This window comes from Vicugna pacos, chromosome 6 (genome assembly GCF_048564905.1).
Source record: "Vicugna pacos chromosome 6, VicPac4, whole genome shotgun sequence".
Taxonomy (NCBI): Eukaryota; Metazoa; Chordata; class Mammalia; order Artiodactyla; family Camelidae; genus Vicugna; species Vicugna pacos.
Genome location: NC_132992.1, coordinates 52,792,783 through 52,812,451, shown reverse-complemented (window position 1 = coordinate 52,812,451; position 19,669 = coordinate 52,792,783). Strand labels below are relative to the sequence as shown.

The 19,669-nt window shown below is 42.0% G+C and overlaps 1 protein-coding gene across 6 annotated transcripts in view; it reads left to right on the top strand.

Moving 5' to 3' along the window:
* CDKL1 (cyclin dependent kinase like 1) overlaps positions 1–19,055 on the top strand; it is a 48,005-nt gene extending 28,950 nt beyond the window's left edge. The window contains exons 4-11 of one of the 6 annotated variants that reach the window (XM_072963025.1): positions 6,679–6,751; positions 9,148–9,238; positions 9,803–10,003; positions 11,467–11,549; positions 14,541–14,597; positions 15,761–15,952; positions 17,783–17,841; positions 18,583–19,055. In XM_072963025.1, the coding sequence (XP_072819126.1) occupies positions 6,679–6,751; positions 9,148–9,238; positions 9,803–10,003; positions 11,467–11,549; positions 14,541–14,597; positions 15,761–15,952; positions 17,783–17,841; positions 18,583–18,649 (823 nt within the window). In that variant the 3' untranslated portion in view covers positions 18,650–19,055. Of the gene's footprint in view, positions 1–6,678; positions 6,752–9,147; positions 9,239–9,802; positions 10,004–11,466; positions 11,550–14,540; positions 15,343–15,760; positions 15,953–17,782 lie in introns of those variants that run through there. The other 5 variants (XM_072963026.1, XR_012073592.1, XM_072963027.1 and 2 more) reach the window with 5 other exon arrangements.
* The last annotated feature ends 614 nt before the right edge of the window (positions 19,056–19,669 follow it).

Genomic DNA, 19,669 nt, shown 5'->3' with positions numbered 1-19,669 from the left:
AAACAAACATCGACAGAAGAATGTGCATGAGCGATTGCAAAATGAAAAAAAATGATGCTATGATAAAAATACATATTTCATTTTCATAGAATTTATATATAGGTAGAAAATAAAAAAGTCATTAAAATACACATTTTAATAGTGCTTATCTCTGAGTTATGATTGTTATAGATATTTTTCTTTTTTAAAATATTTTCTCCATTCTCCATTTATTACCATGGCAATGTTTTAACTGCAAAAAATAGCTGTTGCTAAATCAGATTCAAAGACTTAGCTCTACTTTGAATCTGAAATGGATACTAATTCATTCTTTTATTAACATGCTTGTAACTTGTCCAACTCCTTTGGAAAGCTTTTGGAGAACTTTCACATTCATTCACTACTAACAAGCAAGTTTATGCCCAAAGATAACGTTTCCTGCTACCGTGGCATAAATATGTTGCCCACTATAATTCTCAGTGCTGTGTTCGTATGGCTTATGTTCACTCTCAAACAAGCATATTCACATTCTTTATCTTCTGTAGGACTTAATATGTTTTGTACTTACTATTCTATAAACTACTGGTGTCTCCTATCTCAAGGTTTCATAAACAGCTGGTTCAGGTGTTCTCTCCTCATTTTTCTGCCCCTGTATAAGTGCAGCCAGACACAGTACTTTCACCCATTTTCTCCTGTGCAGATTCCACTACCAATAATTCCTCTTCTGATTCTTGTAGTGTGTTCAAAGAACATCTGGTGGGTAAAAGGTATCACTTAAAATGTTCAGTTTCTGACGATGGATTTCCAGAACTTTTATAAAACCCTAAAAATCACTTTTTTAACCCTAAAAATCTTTTTTAGATTAAAAGTGATATATTGTTTGTTGTAAAAATGTTTCAAGTGACACAGAAACATATAGAAGTAAAATTAACAGTTTGAGAAATTGCTTTCTAATTACTTTTCTATGCATGTATATATTTAAAGAGATTGTTCTCTAAACTGTTCTTCATTTTTAAAGTGTATTTGGGAGCTGTCTCCCTAGTCATACATATCTACTTTTATATTTTTTAAATGGTTGTATGGAATTCCATTGTGCAAATATACCATGATTTCTTTATTCAATTCCCCCACTGATAAATATTTAGATTGTTTCTAGTTTTTCACTATTACTAACAAGGCTACAGTGAACAACCACTTGTGTAAATATTTCTAGGATAAATGCCTAAGAATGTATTATTTCTACAAAAGCCTGTCCAGGCCTTTCATCCCCATCTTTGCTGTAGCCTTGTGTAGAAATGAAGCTTTGATGGATGTTGCTTGTGTGGCTTCTGGTAATGTGACAAATATTAGATGAGTGGTGGACAGGACCGCTGCTGTATTGAGAACACTGGGAAGGGATCCATGTTCTTTCTTCGTCATCTCTTATTTCTGAAGGAAGATTTCAAAATCATTTGATCTCTTCACTTTCACACAGCAGTTGTTTATGTTTCTCTGTTCATTTCAATTTTGTTATCAGGACATTTAGGGTCACAATCCATCCTTCCCAAAACTTGGAGAGACAGAAGACTGCTTTCTGAGTGTTATTTTGTGAAACCAGCACATCATGCATCAGGGCAGAGATATGCAAAGAACTCTGAAAGAGATAGGATGGCTATGGGGCTGATTAGATTGACTGATGGCATGCATTTTATCTAAGGACAAGACCTTCCTGATTTGGAGACAGGTGCAATTAAGCCATCTCATCCTAAAGGCAATAACCAGTTAAATTATGTACTTTTTCTCATTCTGACTCTTTGCTCACCAAACACCATTCTAATTATAACTTGACTTCCTTTACGGAATTGCCTACCAGGAGAGCATAAACTGGCACTCAGAATTTGAACATGGATGAAGAAATTGGCTTTCTGGTTTTATATATCAGGCTAGTAAATTTGTTTAATGTTCACCTGCCCTTTTGAAATGGATACTGTCTTGGTGTGCTAACAAAATTAAGTGTCTGCATCGGCAAGCCGAGAAACCATTGTAAAAGGAGCCAACCTGCCCGTTGTCCTTCCAAACAAAGTACCACTTTCTCAGTGTTGCTGTGATGGGATGACTGATGGCCGCCCCAATTCTTATTCTTTCATATGCATTTCTACATATAATTTTTAGATCCATTATTAATAACTATAAGATATTACATCTAGTTATATTACCCTCTCACTATTCCTCTGTTGTTGAACATTGAGGCTATCTCCAGTATTTTGCCTGATAAATGATTCTGCTATCAAAATCTTCCTACAAATAGATTTTTCTTCTTTTGCACTTTTTCTTTAGAAGTTCTCAAAATGGGATTATTGGCTCATAAGTTTTGCCAAACTGAACAAATCTACCTTATCACCAATGATACAGATTTATATATATTTTTCCATATAGTTATACCACTTTGGTGCCTATTATTAAAATATATGATGAATGAATTCCATCAAACATGTAAGGAAGACAGCAATCCTACACAAACTCTTTCAGAAAATACAGGAAGAAGAAACATTTCCCAAATCATTTTTTGAGGCCAGTAGAGCCTGATACCAAACTAGACGAGGACATTTCAAGACAAGAAAATGACAGATGAATATCCCTCCTGAACTTAGGTGCTCAAATCCTTAGCAAATTAAACCTAGCCACAGAGTGTAACAAAAAGAGTGACATACCACTATTTCTTGATGTATTAATTTTTAGACATTATCTACAGACTTCCTGTTATGATAGAGGAGGCTTTAGCTCTTACACCATCATTTCCTCTGCTTCCCCTTACTTCTCCCCACCAAACAGTTGCATTAAAATTTTATTAATTCAGTATTCACCGTTTCCATTAGCATGCCTATGTAACTTGTACTAGTTGAGCATTTTACCATACTAGGGTTTCTTTTTGTGCTTTTTCTGCAAATTAATATTTGCCGTGCTTAAACTTGCTTATTATTCAACCCTATTGCTAACTTGTCCCCCTGTTTTTAATAGCCTCTCAGCATACTTTCTCACAGGATAATCACATCAGATAATCCGTTAGTTCCTTTTCTCCCCCTTGGTGACGGCCTGCCGTTAGACCCCCACTCTCTGGCTGGCTGGCTGGTTGTACTTCAGGCGGCCGACCAGCTGTCCTCCTGGGACTTCCCTTTGCTGTCATCCTTGGAATCCCCTCTGCATTCCTCTCTGGTTGGTTTCACTGCTCTCTGGATCTTCTGTCTTCCTCCCTCTGGGTTTACTTACTTATTGTGGCCACGCATATCCTTCTCCAACTGGTTGAAGAGACAGTACAGTCACACAGACATCCAGACCGCAGACATTTCTAATGACAGTCCCTCACTCCTCCTTGGAGCCAAACACTTGGGAATCTTACACATTCCTGGGGATGAAATTCCCAAAGCAGGCAGGAAGAACTCTATGAGGTCACGCTGGTGGAGGGCCCAGCAGGCACTTCCCCCCTCTTCCCACCAGCGGAGGACAAATTCCATTCCCCTCTCCCCAAAGGAGTGCCTCTGCTGAGCTGAGCCACAGCCCAGGGGGTCCAGAGGAACCGCTGTGGCTCCCACTGCTCTCACCACGTCTTGTCTTGCCAAAGGTACTGCAAGCTGCCAAAGGGTGCGATCATGTCTTGTATTTCTCTTTACCTTCCGTGTAGTTCTAGTCAGGTCTTAGGAGGAGGTGAAATTAGATGGGTGTGGTCAACCCACCATCTTAGCCCAGAAGTCCTTTGAGATGCTTTTGTCCGTTGGCTTCAGTAACACTGCGTTCCTCTGAGTGTCCTCTTAGTTCACGTGGTGCTCAACCCCGGTCTTCTGATCTCTACATGCTGCCGGGCCCTGGGGCTTGACGTTCTCTCCTTTTTCTGTATTCCCTCCTCAGTGGCTTCGTTTGGTCCTAAGGCTCTAAATGCCATCAATTTGCTTATGCTTCCCAGGTGTATATTTCCAGCTGGACCTTCTTTCTGAATTCAGAACTCTCTTCCCAGAGTCTTCCCGTGTACGACTGAGACCCATCTCAACCAATCCACCCTCTCCTCCCTGAAACCAGCTCCTCCCCCATCATTCTCCACAGTAAAGGGTCCTACCAGGAACCAGCTTCTCACGCTAAAACCTTGGTATCATTCCTTGATTCCTCTCTGCCTCTCACATCCAGTCTCTCAGAAAATCCAAAAGACTGTTTTTAAAATATAGCCCCACTCTGGCCACTTCTCATCACCTTCACCACTACGTCAAATGTCGTCTTAAGCAGAGAAGCTTTCTGGGGCACCTGTATAAGATAGCACCCTTTCCAGCACAGCACCCTCTGTGCAGACCTGTGTATTCAGCCCCAATACAACACCATGGAATAGATTCTGTTTTTCTTCCTTTCCGTATATGTAACTCCCTTCTCCAACGGTGAAAAGCTTAGCTTCTATCATCATCAGCTAAAAAGGATCTTAGAGATAGGGTCTGAGGCCCTGGCATTCCAGAGAAGAAACAGAGGAATAAAGAAGTGAAGTGACTTGGGCATATATCCAGAGAAAACTCTAATTCAAAAAGATACATGTACCCCAGTGTTCATAGCAGCACTGTTTACAATAGCCAAGACATGGAAGCAACCTAAATGTCCATCAATAGATGATTGGATAAAGAACATGTGGTATATTTATACAATGGAATAATTCAGCCATAAAAAAGAATGAAATAATGTCACTTGCAGCAACATGGATGGACCTAGAAATTATCATATGAAGTGAAGTAAGTCAGAGAAAGACAGCTATCATATGATATCACTTATATGTGGAATCTAAAAAAGATAACAAATTTTATTTACAAATCAGAAATAGACTCACTGACATGGAAAAAAAAAAACAAACTTATGGTTACCAAAGGGGAAAGGGGGCAGGGAGGGGTAAATTAGGAGTTTGAGATTAACAGATATCTACACACTACTATATATAAACTAGATAAACAACAGGTCCGACTGTATAGCACAGGGAACTATATTCAATACCTTATAATTACCTATAACGGAAAATAATCTGAAAAAGAATAGATTTATATATATATAACTGAATCACAGTGTACACCTGACACTAACAACATTGTAAATCAACTATACTTAAAAAAAAACTTAGAAAATTTTCAGTTAAAAAAAAAAGAAAGAAATGAAGTGAGTAGCCAACCTAAGATGACAGTAGGTAGCTCATATGGAGTTTTTGCTTTTGAGAATTGTGTAACTGTGCTCAGCCTTAGAGGAGCATTCACTAATGCTTTTATCATTTACTTTTAAATGCTCCTTTTGCATAATTTCTTTTGGGAAGTGTTCTTAGAGGTCAAAATTGCCTGGTACTGAATAATCTTACATTAATACTTAATTCATTAAATAATCAAAATCTTTTCTGGAAAAAGGTGGAGGCCGGGGGAAAGTACTTTCCCTGAAATGTCTTCTGTGTTGTATTTTTCTAGGCCTTCTTTCGAGACAGGTGAGTTTTTTTGGCACTCGTGCCACCAGAATAAGGAAGAGAATTTAGAGAAAAGTTCCTTCAGGCCAGGAATGTCCCAGCTCTTCTTCCTGGAAGTGGCCTCTTCATTTCCTCCACATTGTCCCACTGTTCCAGCATCCTCTTATCTGCTTGGCAGGATTTCCTGAACATCTGGCCTGCGACAACAGTGGCCTCAGAGCCCCTCCCAGAGGCTGGAAGTGACTTTTTTGGGTCACCTTGACACAAATACTCAAGAGTTTCCTCCCTGGTGTACTTACTTGTTCTGGCTGAGGACCACAACAATGTTGTTTAACGTTTGATTCGTAAAAATAATAAGTCCAACTGGTGGGGGGCGGGGTGTCTCTGAAAATAAATGTACTCTGTAGTTCATTTTGCTCATGGCCTAATATTTTTTTTAAAAAAAATGCTTTCAGAGGAGGAGGTGTTTTTTGAGTTGCACAAAGGATCTGCTGAGGCCACTGGTTGCCCTGGTGATGTAAGCTTAGAGTCAGGGAGGCAGAGCTGGGAACAGTGGCATAAGGTTTAGATGCCGTGATGGGGGACACGGCAGGAAGATGTGAGCAGGAGGCGGCTGGCCACCACAGAGGAGCAGTGTGAGGAAGGAACCAAGATGCCTATGTGGGCGTTGAATTGTAGGAACTTTGTTGCATGGTGCGCAGTCTAAACCTCTTCCTTACCTGCAGTAAAATCTTCATTACCTTAAAAAAAAATAATGCTGCCTAGGGAGCCTGAAGAAACCAGGTGCCCATCTGTGGAAAACGAGTTCTGCTTCAAGGCAATCAGCTGGGGCAACTTGAAAGAATAAACAGCGTCTTTTATGCTCGACGTTTACTCACTTTGTATCAGTGAAAAGCTCCCTGTAGAAATGGAGCCCCATTTACCAGGCAGTTCCCAGAGGTGTCCCAGATGTTCCAGGTGGTCATGAGTACTTGTTAAAATGCCTGTGGGTCTCATGGGCCCTCCCTCTAGACAGAGATGTTAGCTAGCATTGCTGTGACCTTGCTGTCCCTGGACTTAAGCGATGTTCCGATCACATGCTCTTTACACTTTGGATCCTTGGAATGCCGGTGCCACAAGTTAGATGACTATGTGTCACCTAGGATTTTTCACTGCTTAAGCCTGTCTTGGTTTACTTTCCATGAATTCCATGGCAACACTAAAGAATGTGTCTGTGTTGCTTCCTCTTCTTCTTCTTTTTTTTTTTTTACTAGGGTACCAGAACATCTCGTGAAGAGCATAACTTGGCAGACATTACAAGCTGTAAATTTTTGCCATAAACACAACGTAAGTCTCATGATCTCCCTCTAAAAATCAGAAGGCTGCCCTGAAGCTGAAGGGGAGCCTTTGAACAAAGTTTATATCATAGTTTTGTGGATAGAATTTTTCACCCAAATCTTCTTAAGCCTCATTGGGGTAAGTCGAAGCTAAAAATGCCAACCTAGCTGTTCCTTTTTGTTCAGGTTTTAAAGGTGCATCTGTATGATTTTAAGAAAGTGGTTATATTTACAGTGATTAGAAACGACTCAGATTTAAGGTAGAGTTCCACTCACGTGGAGTCGGTGTTGGCCTGAAATACTCTGCAGTTGGGTTGGGGAACCTCAGGTGACTTGTGCACGTTGAGTTGCAGTAGGTGGAGTCCACGTGCAATGCACGTGTGCTAGTGCCTGCTTTGGTGAGCCAGGAGCGCCCAGTGTGCAACGAAGCAGCCAGTGGAAACCTTGAACACTGGGCCTCTGCTAGGCCTAGGGGAAGGCACAGTGGACCGCTGCCCAGGTGATGTGACTCCACAGATGCCAGGAAACTTGCTGCTCCCTCCAGTACAACACTGCCTGCTCCCTGCACCCAGAAGCCAGACTCCAATATCAGAGCTTCAGTCTGGCCTCAAGGGCAATTTCACCACCCTGCGTCGTTGTCCTAACAACTGCCAGGCTCACTTTAGCTGGTGGGGCTGAATCCCCTTCCTCTCACTGTTCTAAATGATTTTTTTTTCCTGAAACTGCCTTCCCAGAATTAAATGTGAGAGTAGCTAGCACTTGTCCACCTCGCTGAAGGCTACGATCCTCGTCCAAATGCACGTTTACCAGGGAGCGTGGACCCCTTACACGTGTTGCCCTTTTCTGCGAGTGAGGATTGGTGGTTTCCTGAGAGTGAGTTTTATGTTGGGAGAGTAGGAGAGCCTACAGAAAGTCCCTGGTGGGGAAAAGCAGAGACACTAAGAACAAATGTAACGCATACCACAGTTCCCTGGAGAGCCCCTGAAGCTGTTTGGCCACATGTGCATGGGGCGAGGGTTGCAGAAACTTGTAAAGAATTCTCAGAACAGAATAGGAGCTCTTTCTTGCTTACGAGTACTTCTGGCCATCTGTCAGCATGATAGTCAAGGGTGTACCCATTTATAGTAATATAGGAAGCCAGTGGTAAAAGAGTGGAGATCTCAGGGCCATTAATTGCTGAGAACCAGCTAGACTGTAACACAGTAGTTCAGAAATTGTCTCCCCAAACGCTTCCAGAATAATAAATACCCGTGGGGAAACACTGACGCTGAGCTCTCACCCTGAAGGTCCTTTGGAGTGAGAACTAGGCCAGGCCCAAGAGGGACCTCTGTCCTCTCTCCAAGTTCTAGAAAGTCAAGAACCCCCCGGGGTGTGGGCGGCAAACGTCCGAGGGCCTGTCCGATGGCAGAAGGAGCCAGCATTCTTCTCCAGAGAGGAAAAGGCTTGGAAGAAGGGAAGATGGTTAGGAACCTGAACAGTATTTTGACCCAACTGTTGTTTTTATGTGATTGTCAATTAGGTTGTTGATTTGTTGCTTGTCCCCGCAAAATTGTTACTTAATAAGAAAATGTGAAGATTCTTCCACATTCCTCTAAGGGCCCGCTAGTAAACAATGTCAGCTGTGGTTTGGAAACCATAGGTGATTTGTGTCTAAACTATGGGGCGGGGGCTGCATCCCGTGGGGCGAAGGCAGCAGTAAGACTTGATGTGTGTGGGATGGAGCTGACATCTAGCGACTCCCCAGAGGGTGAGCGCTGCCTACGCTTGTTTATCTTGTGGGGACGAATGTCAGAGCTAGTGTCAGAGCGGGAAGGGAGGTCTCTTGGCCGGAGCCTGCTGCCCGCCCTTCTCTGCCCCAGCTTATCTCAGCAGGCCCAGGGCTTGTCCTGTTTACCAGATGGAGTGTGTTCTGTTCTCAGTTAAACAGCTGGATTGTGAATTCCGCTTATGCACCAATTTGCAGCTCTTGCAACCATGATGCAGGCCTCAGCCAGAGCCTTTTAACATCTTCCCAGTCACCGAAAGGCAGCCAGATTAAATAGGACACCCAGTTAAATTTGAATTTAAGATGAACAGTCACAATATTTTAGTATAAATATGTCCCAAATACTGCATGGGATGTACTTACACTAAGAACAGTATTGTTTATCTGGCCACCCTTCTTTCACTTTTCCTTTCACACTTGTTGGTCCCTCGGGGGCCCTTCAGGAATGTGGGCCAGTTCAGGCTCTGACAGCCATGGTACTAGGTTTGTGTCAGGCTGCTGTTTTGTCGCCTGTTATCCAAAAGACCAGTGAGAGACATTCAAATGATTCCTCAAATATTTGCTAAATATTCATGTTTTATTTAGCCCATATGTTATAGTTGCTCCTTTATAATCTCTTTTGGTTTGATTTTTGTGACTAGTGCATACATAGAGATGTGAAGCCGGAAAACATCCTTATCACAAAACATTCAGTGATTAAACTTTGTGACTTTGGATTTGCTCGGCTTTTGAGTGAGTATTGAAGATTTCTTTAGTTAAATGTCAAAGCCAGAAAGATTCTTTATACGATAAATGCTATAGAAAGCTAGTTTTTGGATATTTAGGGCATAGTTTGCTATAAATTACAATTCTGCAATTATTGAAAACATGTAGCCATACAGTGGTTTAAAAACGTATGCTGTATATAAATTCTACCACAGTAAAGTGCTTATTAAAAAGTACGTTACCCTCCTGATTTCTACCTTCTTTTTCCCCCTAAAATAGTACTTTTTAGAAGAGTCGTTTTCAACTTTGGGTGCAGATCAGAATCATCTGGGAAACTATAAACTCTGACTATAAAAACTACACTGATACCTCTCCAGGGATTCTGGTTTAATTGGACTGGAGTGGGGCCCAAACAGCAGTAATTTAAAAAATACTCTATTCCAAGTGATTTTAATGTGCAACCAGTATTGCGAACCACTGATTTAGAAAAGCCACAGACGGGGCATGAGCTTGATTCCTCAGGTCTCCCTCTCAGTTTTGATTTCTCACTGGCGTTGCTCTCTCTCTGTTCCATGTCCCACCACTGGCCAGCTGGACCGAGTGACTACTACACAGACTACGTGGCTACCAGGTGGTACCGCTCCCCGGAGCTTCTGGTGGGGGACACACAGTACGGCCCCCCGGTAGATGTTTGGGCAATTGGCTGTGTCTTTGCTGAGCTGCTGTCAGGGGTGCCCCTGTGGCCAGGAAAATCAGATGTGGATCAGCTCTATCTGATTAGGAAAACTCTGGGTAAGTGGTGTTTTTGTCCCACTTTTTGGGAAACTGGATAGTTTGACTCATGCAGGGCAGAGCCAAGTTCCTAGTCTCACCTGGTGCCCTGTACTGTGACGAGAGAGGAAGACTCTCAGTCTCATTGAAAGGGCTCCATGAAAGGTATCTGTGTTTGTTTTAATAAAAAGAATCAACAATGTTGAGTCTGTACCAATTGTCCAAAAAGACATAAGATTCTCTCTTCAGCATAGTTTGAATCAAGTTAAACTCCAAATAATGATCATAACAACAGTAAAAACATACATTTCCATAAGGGCCTGGCAGCTTACAGGATGCTCTTGTGTTTTGTTTCATTGTGGTAATTCATTCTCTGAATGTCCTTGACTCCAGCCGGCCAGGCTAGTTCGGATTATTCAGACGCTACAGAGAAGATGCTCAACCTGCTAAGTGTCAGGAAGAAAGGCTATTCTGATGCCACCCTCCTTGTTTTACTTTGCCCTGATTGGTAGATTTTTGTTGTTCATTCTGCTCTGCGAAGTGGGCTGGGGTGTGCCCCAAGGGCACCTTCTGAGTATCTCTGTATATTCTCTGAACAAAATTCCTCTTCAAGGGGAGGTATAGCTCAAGTGGTAGAGTGGATGCTTGGCAAGCATGAGGTCCCGGGTTCAATCCCCAGTACCTCCTCTAAAAATAGTAAATAAATAAATAAATAATTACCCCCCCCAACACACAAAAGAAAAAAAATTCCTCTTCAAACGTAATATCCCTGGAACTTTACACAAGGGTGAGTTTAGCTGGCTTGGCTGAAATGTGGACAGGGTAAGCCTCACATAATTCCCCAGAATATAGAATTGCTCCTTTTGTTTCATTACTTCACATCATCAGTGCTTCTAAACAGTATATACAATAGGATTTCCAAGCGATCACCAGTGAAACATGTAAAGGTGGTTCCAATTTGGAAACCTGTTCCTTCTAGCTGGATCTTCCATGCCTGCCTGCCTGCCTTTCTTTCCTCCTTCCCTTCCTTCCTCCTTCCTTCCTTCCCCAAATATTTATTGAATGCTTGCTGTGTGTCAGGCACTGTTCTAAGTGTGTCCAATACAGTTTTATCTTGACCCATCAGTATTCAGCGAATATGATGTTGATTTGTGGTTGCTGCATTTTTGCTATTTTTAAAAAGGCATTTTTTAATTTGTGTGTGCGTGCGTTTTGTATTCCTCAGACACTTTGTGAGCCCTTAAGAGAACCTTGCAGCCTTCACCTTCCTCGCACGTCTCCCTAGTTCCCTACATAGACTTAGCCCACTGTGGGTCTCCGTGCAGGTTGCTGGGGTTCCCTCAGTGCCTTCCCCTCTGACTGGAGAAGCAGACTCAGCCTTGGTCGGTGTAGGCACTGACGGACACAGCACCGATAGAGGAAAACCACAAGGCAGTGCTTGCTAACTGATCTAATTTTACCTCCTTGTTTCTTCTTGTCCAAAGGAGATCTCATTCCTAGGCACCAGCAAGTATTTAGCACGAATCAGTACTTCAGTGGGGTAAAAATTCCAGACCCTGAGGATATGGTGAGTGATCCATTTTGGAAAGAGCTCTGCATGTCAGAGTGAAGGTTACCGGGGTGTTTAAGTGGTGATGGTTCTCACTGGATGGTTGTCTATGGGGAGTTGCAAGCTAACTAGGTTTTCATAGTTAGTCCCCTGCCTGAGCCTTATGGTCCACTCTGCCCTGGAAAATCAGTCTAAGAGTGAAAAGGAAAGTTGGGGCAAGTTGGCTAGCAAGACCCTGGCCTTTACTGCTAATTTAAAGGCTGCTGATAGCAGACCTTAGCCAGTGTGTGGGACAGGAATGTGGAGCTGCCTGCCCCGGCCTCACCTGCCCTTCATCCTTTTTAGCAGTTGAAGCTAAGTAGTTCAGAGCCAGTCAACTTTTAGACAATGACTCATCCAGGAAAAGTGGGCACTATCCAAATCCCATACCCTGCCGTGCTCTCACCCCCAGGCCATGGGGGAAAACGGTAATGAACCTGCTTGGCCGACCTCACTCTGGTACCTCCCTCTATGTCCAATGTGGGGAAAACACTCATTTTGCAAAAACTGAAAAAATTTAAAATGTGCATTTCCTAACCCACTTTTAAGAATTTCTTCCAATGAAACCATTAGACAAGGGCATAAAGGTATGGAATACCTTTTTTTTTTTTTGCAGGGGAGGGAGGTAATTAGGTTTATTTTTAGAGGAGGTACTGGGGATTGAACCCAGGACCTCATGCATACTAAGCATGCGCCCTACCACTTGAGCTATACTCTCCTTCAGGTATGGCATTCTTTAATAGAAATCATTTCCTTCAGTGTCCCATCAGTAGGGGATTAATTAAATAAGTTATGGTATATCCTTACAACAGAAATCCCACGTAGCCAGTAAAAATAACTATATATGTAATCACCTGAAAAAAGTCTGTAACATATTGCTAAATATAAAAATAATACTTATAATTTGACATAATTGTAATATATTTAATAAATAAAAGCCCAATACATATATTTACATGTCTAAATATAATGTGACAACCTCTGGAAAATCATGCAAAGATTTTTACATTTGTGAAATAAATGGCAGCAAGGATATATACCAAAATATTAACAGTGAATGTCTCTTTGGGGTGAGATGATTTGTTTCTTCCTTTATGGTTTTTTAATATTTTTGAATGTCTTCTAATAAGGCTGTATGATAATGAAACACATTTCACAGCACAGTTAAGGTCTGTGAAATCCTGAGTTTCTACTGTCTAAGAAAGGTACTTTGATATTGAAATTAATCCTCCGTTGCTCAGTTTCCAGATGGAGGTTCCGTCCAGTTCCGTTGGAGCTGTCTGTTCCCTCAGCTTCTTGGCCTGTCCTAAAGTGAATGCATCCACCTCCCACTTCCCTGCTACCTCCCCTCCAGCAACACCAGGATAGGAAAAGCGGGTCATGCTGGGAGCCTGCTGGGACGCAGAAGCAGGAATGACACCTGGCATATGACAGGTGACCCAGCCGGTGCCCCTGTGATCTGGACGTCCCCAGTTTCACACTAAAAATCCCTTAGCGATTTCCTGTTTGCTTGTCTACCATGAAGTATCAGAAACAACCCAGGTTTCATAAACGTGAAAGGCTTCCCGTGGTTTCCCAGAGGTTGTCCTGCAGGGGATTTCCTGTTGACAGAAACACAGGAAAAAGCAGTGCGGGGGCTGCGCTGGTTGAACATCTGTGCAGCGTCCCTCTGCTGGTCAGTAACCCTGCCGGAGGGAGGCCCGCTTGCTTCGGGGGCAGGGAAACCGGCTAAGCCGGCAGGACGGGCCCATCCTATCATAGCCCACCAGCGGCCTCATCCCAGGCGTCCTCGCTGAGGCAGCAGAGCTCAGTGTCAGCAACGTCCAGTCAGTCCCCAGCGGTGCTCAGACTGAATGCACAGAAGTAGCAAGAGAAATAGTTAAGCCATGGGAGGGGGCAGAGGAGGAGCTACTCTAAAAGGCTCATACAAATCTGCATTAGGGTTTTTTTCACTATTGATCTTAGGGAATTTCAAAACCGAGGCTCTTACCTCTTTTCTTATCAGAGATGAATAAGTGCACACCTGGGAGTTGGTTGTGGCTGGTTCTCTGTCCCAAACAACACTGGACTCTCAAGCTTGATGGCAGCACCAGGGGTTGCGTTTCATCCGATGGGCTGACCTGTCACTCCAACCCACAGCCCATGAACTGCCGTCTTTATGCACACAGTGCACCCTGGTCCTCATTTCACTTAGCTTGGCTTGCTCTTCATTTCCCAGATCCCCCTTCTTTAGCCTCTTTATCAGCAGTTTATCTCTTTAACTGGCCTGTCTGTCCGCCTGACATTCAGCATTCCTCCCACTTTATAGTGCTCTGTATTCCTAATTGCCTCCTGCCTGTGACTGGAGCAAAATACCCTTAAATGGCCAAAGGGAGATGGATGAATGTCTGCTGGGGAGACTTTTAAACAGTAGGATGATCAGGAAAACAGCAGGCTCTTGTGGGAGGAGAGAACAGTGTTTATTCCAGAAAACCAAGAAACATCTGTTCACCTGGGTAGGAAAAAAAAATCCATTTTGAAACTCCCTTATGTAAATGTCAAGAAAAGCAGTAATTAGGGCCTCTTTTATAAATATCAATGTCAAAATTATTCCGAGGCACGGCAAATTATGTAAGTTGAGGCAGAAAAAAATAAAATAACAATTGCTGGAAAAGTGGGGTTTTTTTTCCCCTTTGATTCGTATTCCCTCACAATTTGCTACTTGCATCAGTTCTTCAGGAAGTGAAGGGGGTGAGTGGTTGGTTAGGAAGAAAATTTGGAAAAGCAGTTTGGAGGTGGGGAGAGAAGGAGCTTATGAAACAGGCGTAGGGAGGTTGTTGGGGGGGGGGCGGGCGGGGGCAGAGGGTGGAGGAGGCAGAGAAGGTGCCAAGAAGATGCTTCTCTTACTCAAAAGAAAACCAGTGGGAGGTAACCTTCTATTTGAATACATGCTGTAAATAAAACCCTCCTTTTCTTTTCTTTTTTAAATAGGAACCACTTGAATTTAAATTTCCAAACATCTCTTATCCCGCCCTGGGGCTCTTAAAGGTAAAATCATGGCTTCCAACAGATCAGGAAGGAGGCGGCAGCTGTATCTTTGGGGAATCTGAATGATTTATGTCAGTTCGTGGATGGGAAAGTGTTCCTTTTAGAATTCTCCTTTGAAAAGTCTATGTGTTTTCCATTTTTAAAATGGGTCACAGTGAAAACATCTGTGTTTGTCACTTGAAATAAATCTAATATTGTATTTGAAATCTAAATTTACACAAAACAGAAATTTCAGAGGGGTGGTGTTTGTTTTACAAAAGGATCCTTTTCTTCAAAAAATGTTTAGCCACAGGATCCTTTTAAATAGTCAACTCCCTACTATATTTGAAGTTAGTTTTGATTTTAAAACTTGATTTATATATACATCTTCAGAAATGTATAGCCCTTATATAAAATGAGGTGCTAATTGAAATATTGGCAAGTTACAGTCAATGTCCCAACCATTTCAAAAAGTATTTAAAACATTTACTGATGCATTTATAATTTTTTTAAATGAGACAGTTCCTTGGGGTATGTAGTTGTGGGATTTAATCTATCTAAGTATGAGCCCTATGGCCCATTTCCTGGCAAAGCAAATAGTTAAGAATGATGTAATCTAAAGAGATGTATTTTATGCCTCACCTTCCCTATATACACATAGATGCTTGTATGCATTGACTATTTCTGGAAGAATATACAGAAAAACAACTGACTGTAGGAGGGAGAATGGAAGAATTCGAGTGCTGGAGAGACTCTGCTGCACCCTGTATGAATTTTATTTCTACCATGTATCGGTATTATTTTTTCAGTGAAAAAACTAGTTTTTACAAAGTATATCCAAGGGACCAAATGGGTTAAGTGGATTATTCTAGTTGGACACTGAGGTTACTCAGAAACCGTACCCTGCTCCCTCAGGGCAGAGCACTGACTGCCTCAGGAAAAGAACAAGGTAGAGAAAATGATTTTTTGTTACTATTCCTAGAAATTGTCTATTAATTCATTATGTGTTTACCCATTTAGGAATTATAGTGGAAGGAAAAAATCATGATTGGTGTGTTTTTCCTACTTCTTCCCCTCCTTTTGTTGCCAACTGAAGAGTTTATTCTTCCAAAGAAGAAAAAAAATGATATTAATAAGTTAATACCGTCTTAAAAGAAGTAAGAGGGAATTTTCTGTTCTTGCAGGGCTGTCTCCACATGAATCCCGCCGAGAGACTGACATGTGAGCAGCTGTTGCAGCACCCGTATTTTGACAGCATCAGAGAAACAGGGGACTTCACAAAAGAGCATGACAAACCAACAAGGAAGACCCTGAGACAGAGCCGAACGCACCTGCCAGGGGTAAAGACAGGGCACTGCTTTACAGAAGCATCCAAGGTTGCTGTTTCAAATGATCCCATGCCTGCCACCTGGTGCAGAGAGTCCTAATCTATACTTGAGGTGGCAGTTGTGGCTTGCAGCTCTAGCACCCTTATTACTGTCAACCAGGGTCCCAGAGACCTATGCCTCCTAAAGGCCCTTCTACCTGAATCCTAAAGGTGCCCTTGTCGGGCAGCTCCCTGCTGCCACCCAGGGGCCGGGGCTTTTGGCGTGTCCGAGCACAGGTCCCAGCCAGGGACAAGGGTATGAGTACTGCTGAGCATGCTTGCGCTTTGGAAAAAGGAATCAAACTTATCCAGGGCAGCCCTTTGTCTTCATGTTTACCTTCAGTATTGACTGGCATTCCAGGTTTATTGAAAAAAGGAACTGTTTTCCTCCCTGATTCTTTAATCATCAGAGTTGGTAGGTAAATGTGGTGCTTTCGGTGATAGCAGGACAGTACTTTGGACCCGAGCGTGGTATCCAAGCTGCACACTGGAAGCCTGTGAAAAACTGTGATTGGTGCAAAGTGGCAGAATGGCCTTTTTTTAAGTGTCTTGTCATAAGCCCAAAGCTGTAATATTTAGAACGGACTATAGTTGGAACCATAGCTGAGATGAGCTGGCTGCTCCTGGTCGCTTCTGGATCTGCCTGGGTACCCCTGAAGCTACAAATTATCTTGCCTTAGTCTTTCCCTTTACAGCCTCTGCTACCCAGCACGTTGAGTGGCAGCTGGGTGGAGCGTGTGAGGTTTGGAGGAGAAAGAGGGTGGACAGTCCCTCAGGAACAGGTATAGCATGAAATCCAGGGCCCTAAGACAGACCAGAGTTATGAAATTAAGAATGCTTTTAATGCAAGAGACTGGAAATAGACTTTCCCCTGAGTTACCCCTTACCTGGCTGTTTGTGTTCAAGAGTAAAGGATCTTGGCTGCTGTCCCTTCTGAGTGAGATGGCCTGCACTCTGTCTATGGAGTGCATGAATATTGGGCACCCAAGCCCCACACCTCGTGGCCTTTCTCCCGCCTTCTGAAACAGCCTGCACTCTGTGGAGTATGCGTCTCTCTAAATAAATCTACTACTACTTAAAAAAAAAAAAGAGTAAAGGGTCTTGACAGAAATATTTTTACTTAAACGAATAGGAGAACCCCACTAATTTGTATATTGCTTATAGGTCCCAAAGAATTCAACTGTTGATTTAAAAGTACTAAAAAGTACCCACTTTTCGGATTCCTAAGGCTGTATAGTACAATTCAAAAAAAACTGTGTGCTCCCCTTATTTTCATTTGACATTGACGATAAAGTCAAACATTTTCTGGCAGCATGAAAGGAGCAGTTTTGCCTTTTAACCAAGGTTGTAAGTGGGCAAATCACCTAAGTGCTCTGGACATCAGTTTTCTTTGCTATAAGATAAGATATTGTCTTAAATGATCCCTAAGGCCCCAGCAAGCTCTTAACTCCCAAGAAGCTATGCTTTCTTCCAATAAAGTTAACATGTAGATTTCCCCTTCTTTTTCATATTCTCCAAATTTCCTTTAATGTATGTGCATGTTCTGCTTTGTAATTAAAAAAAAAAACCTTGAAAACAAAAAGCAGAGACCAAATTTAAACATTTTGTCCTCTCTCAGGTCCTAGATTCTATGCAGAAAAAGTATTTCTGAGTTGAAAAAGTTATTTATCTTTTTTGGTGGGGGGCAGGGGGAGCAGAGAAAGGTTTAGTGCAGGGCTGAGCAGGGAGAACGGGTGGCTTGTGCCCAAAGAAAGCCCAAACTCTATATTTTTTGATGTGTTATCAATAATAAAAAAAAAGCAGACATCATTGAACTTACTTCTGTGTTTTGTATTTTCAGTTGCAGTACCTACCTCAGCTGACCAGCAGCAGTGTCCTTCCAGCTTTGGATAATAAGAAGTACTACTACAACACCAAGAAACTTAACTACCGTTTTCCAAACATTTAAAGAGCTTGCAGGCTGATGATAAAAAAAAATTGATCAGTAATTTGAAGAAACCATACATCTGATTGAAAACAATCCCAGGGTTAAAAAAACATCAGGAGAAAACATAACTAACTAACTGGGGGAGGCCACTTGGCAGGACGTGAAGGGAAATTCCAGGGGCAGTCTTCCACGCTTGACGACGGTGTCCAGAACAGAAAGGAAAAACTTGCTTGGATTTTTCACTTGTATTCTTGTTGTCTCTAAGTAACTGAGCTTACAGACAGAAAATAAACTGTATCTACTGCCCATACCACTGCAAAATTACAGATGCAAAGGATTTATGATTCAACTATACCATATGCAACAAGTGAAAAATGGATTACAGAACACCCATATGTATTTCCTTGGATCCCTGATGCCTTAAGTCCTATCTCCTGCCTTTTCAGATTGTCTCCACATCATATTTAAAGAGAGTTTTCGTTTTTGAAATCAAAATGTTTAAAATTCCATTTTCTGCTTGCCCCGGCTTTTGATTTTTATATTTTGAAACATTTTAATATTTAAGAGTTGTTCAAAATATTTAAAATCATGTGGATTACCATAAAAGACTAATTTATATGCTTATATATTTAGTGACAAGTCTATATAGATATTTCTCACATATTCTTTTGTCTTTACCTTTAGTAAAGGATGCATCTTTGTTATTTTCACAGGCAAGGTGAATTTACTGTAATCCGTCTACACTTGTTCACCCAGTTCCCCTTGCAAACAATGGCATGAAGCTTGGCAGCTGACCAAGTAGCCGAACGAGATCTACCGGCTTCGCAGGACCTGGGCCCGCCAGCCTCAGAGTAATTAGTGCTTCATTCTCTCCAGCTCAGCCTCGGACTCGGACACAGATCTACACGCAGGGCTACATACAGTGATCTGAGTTCTGGAAGAAGCTGCTTATGAGCGTTCACTTGGGTCATAAAAGACAGTAGGTTATAAATCGATGTTTTCCTTGAAATATCTTTTTACACTGTATATATGTATGTATATGTGTCTAGTATACACATAGGCATGTGTATATATACCAACCTAATAACTAAAAGATAATGGCTAATAACTAGTTCAAAATGATATTATTGAGGATTTCTAGCTTTGTACAGAGATAATTAAAATGACGACATAGAATTAGCTTTGATTTGGCCTATTGCTCCTATTCAAAAAGCTTTTTCATCCTTGTCCCCTGGACACAAGGGTGGTAGAAGCTGATGTCTGTTTCTTATAGCTCACCTCCATTTTTGGTTGATGAGCTGCTATTTCCCAGCAGTTCTCAGCCGTGGTTTTTGAAGATGTATTTTACGGTGTCTTCTAAACATTTCTTCTGCACTCTCAGCTTTAATGCTATGTTGATTTTCTTCATAAGCACATTTGACCTTATTCTCTTCCTGCTAAATAATCCACCAAATTCTGGTATCTGTTCAATAATTTGGCTACCCCAGCCAGTTTAACGATACCCTGGGGCTTCCTGATGTATGTAGCTTCTTGCACAGAGCTGATGGCGGGGTAAATGCTGGTCACAGTACTGTCTAGTTCTTGTTATGTAGACTTGATTCAAATGACAAAGAAGGACATCCAACTTCTGAGAATAGTTTACATTTTGTGTTTTTTTCCCTTACCCCTAACAATGCACTTGGTGAGGCAGATGACTATAACTGCCTAATTCATCCTGTAGTTTCAAAAAAAAAAAACCAGAATAGAAAAGTAGCTCCAGACCAAACTGTGGTGAATGAGATGCTTCACCAGACAGTAACT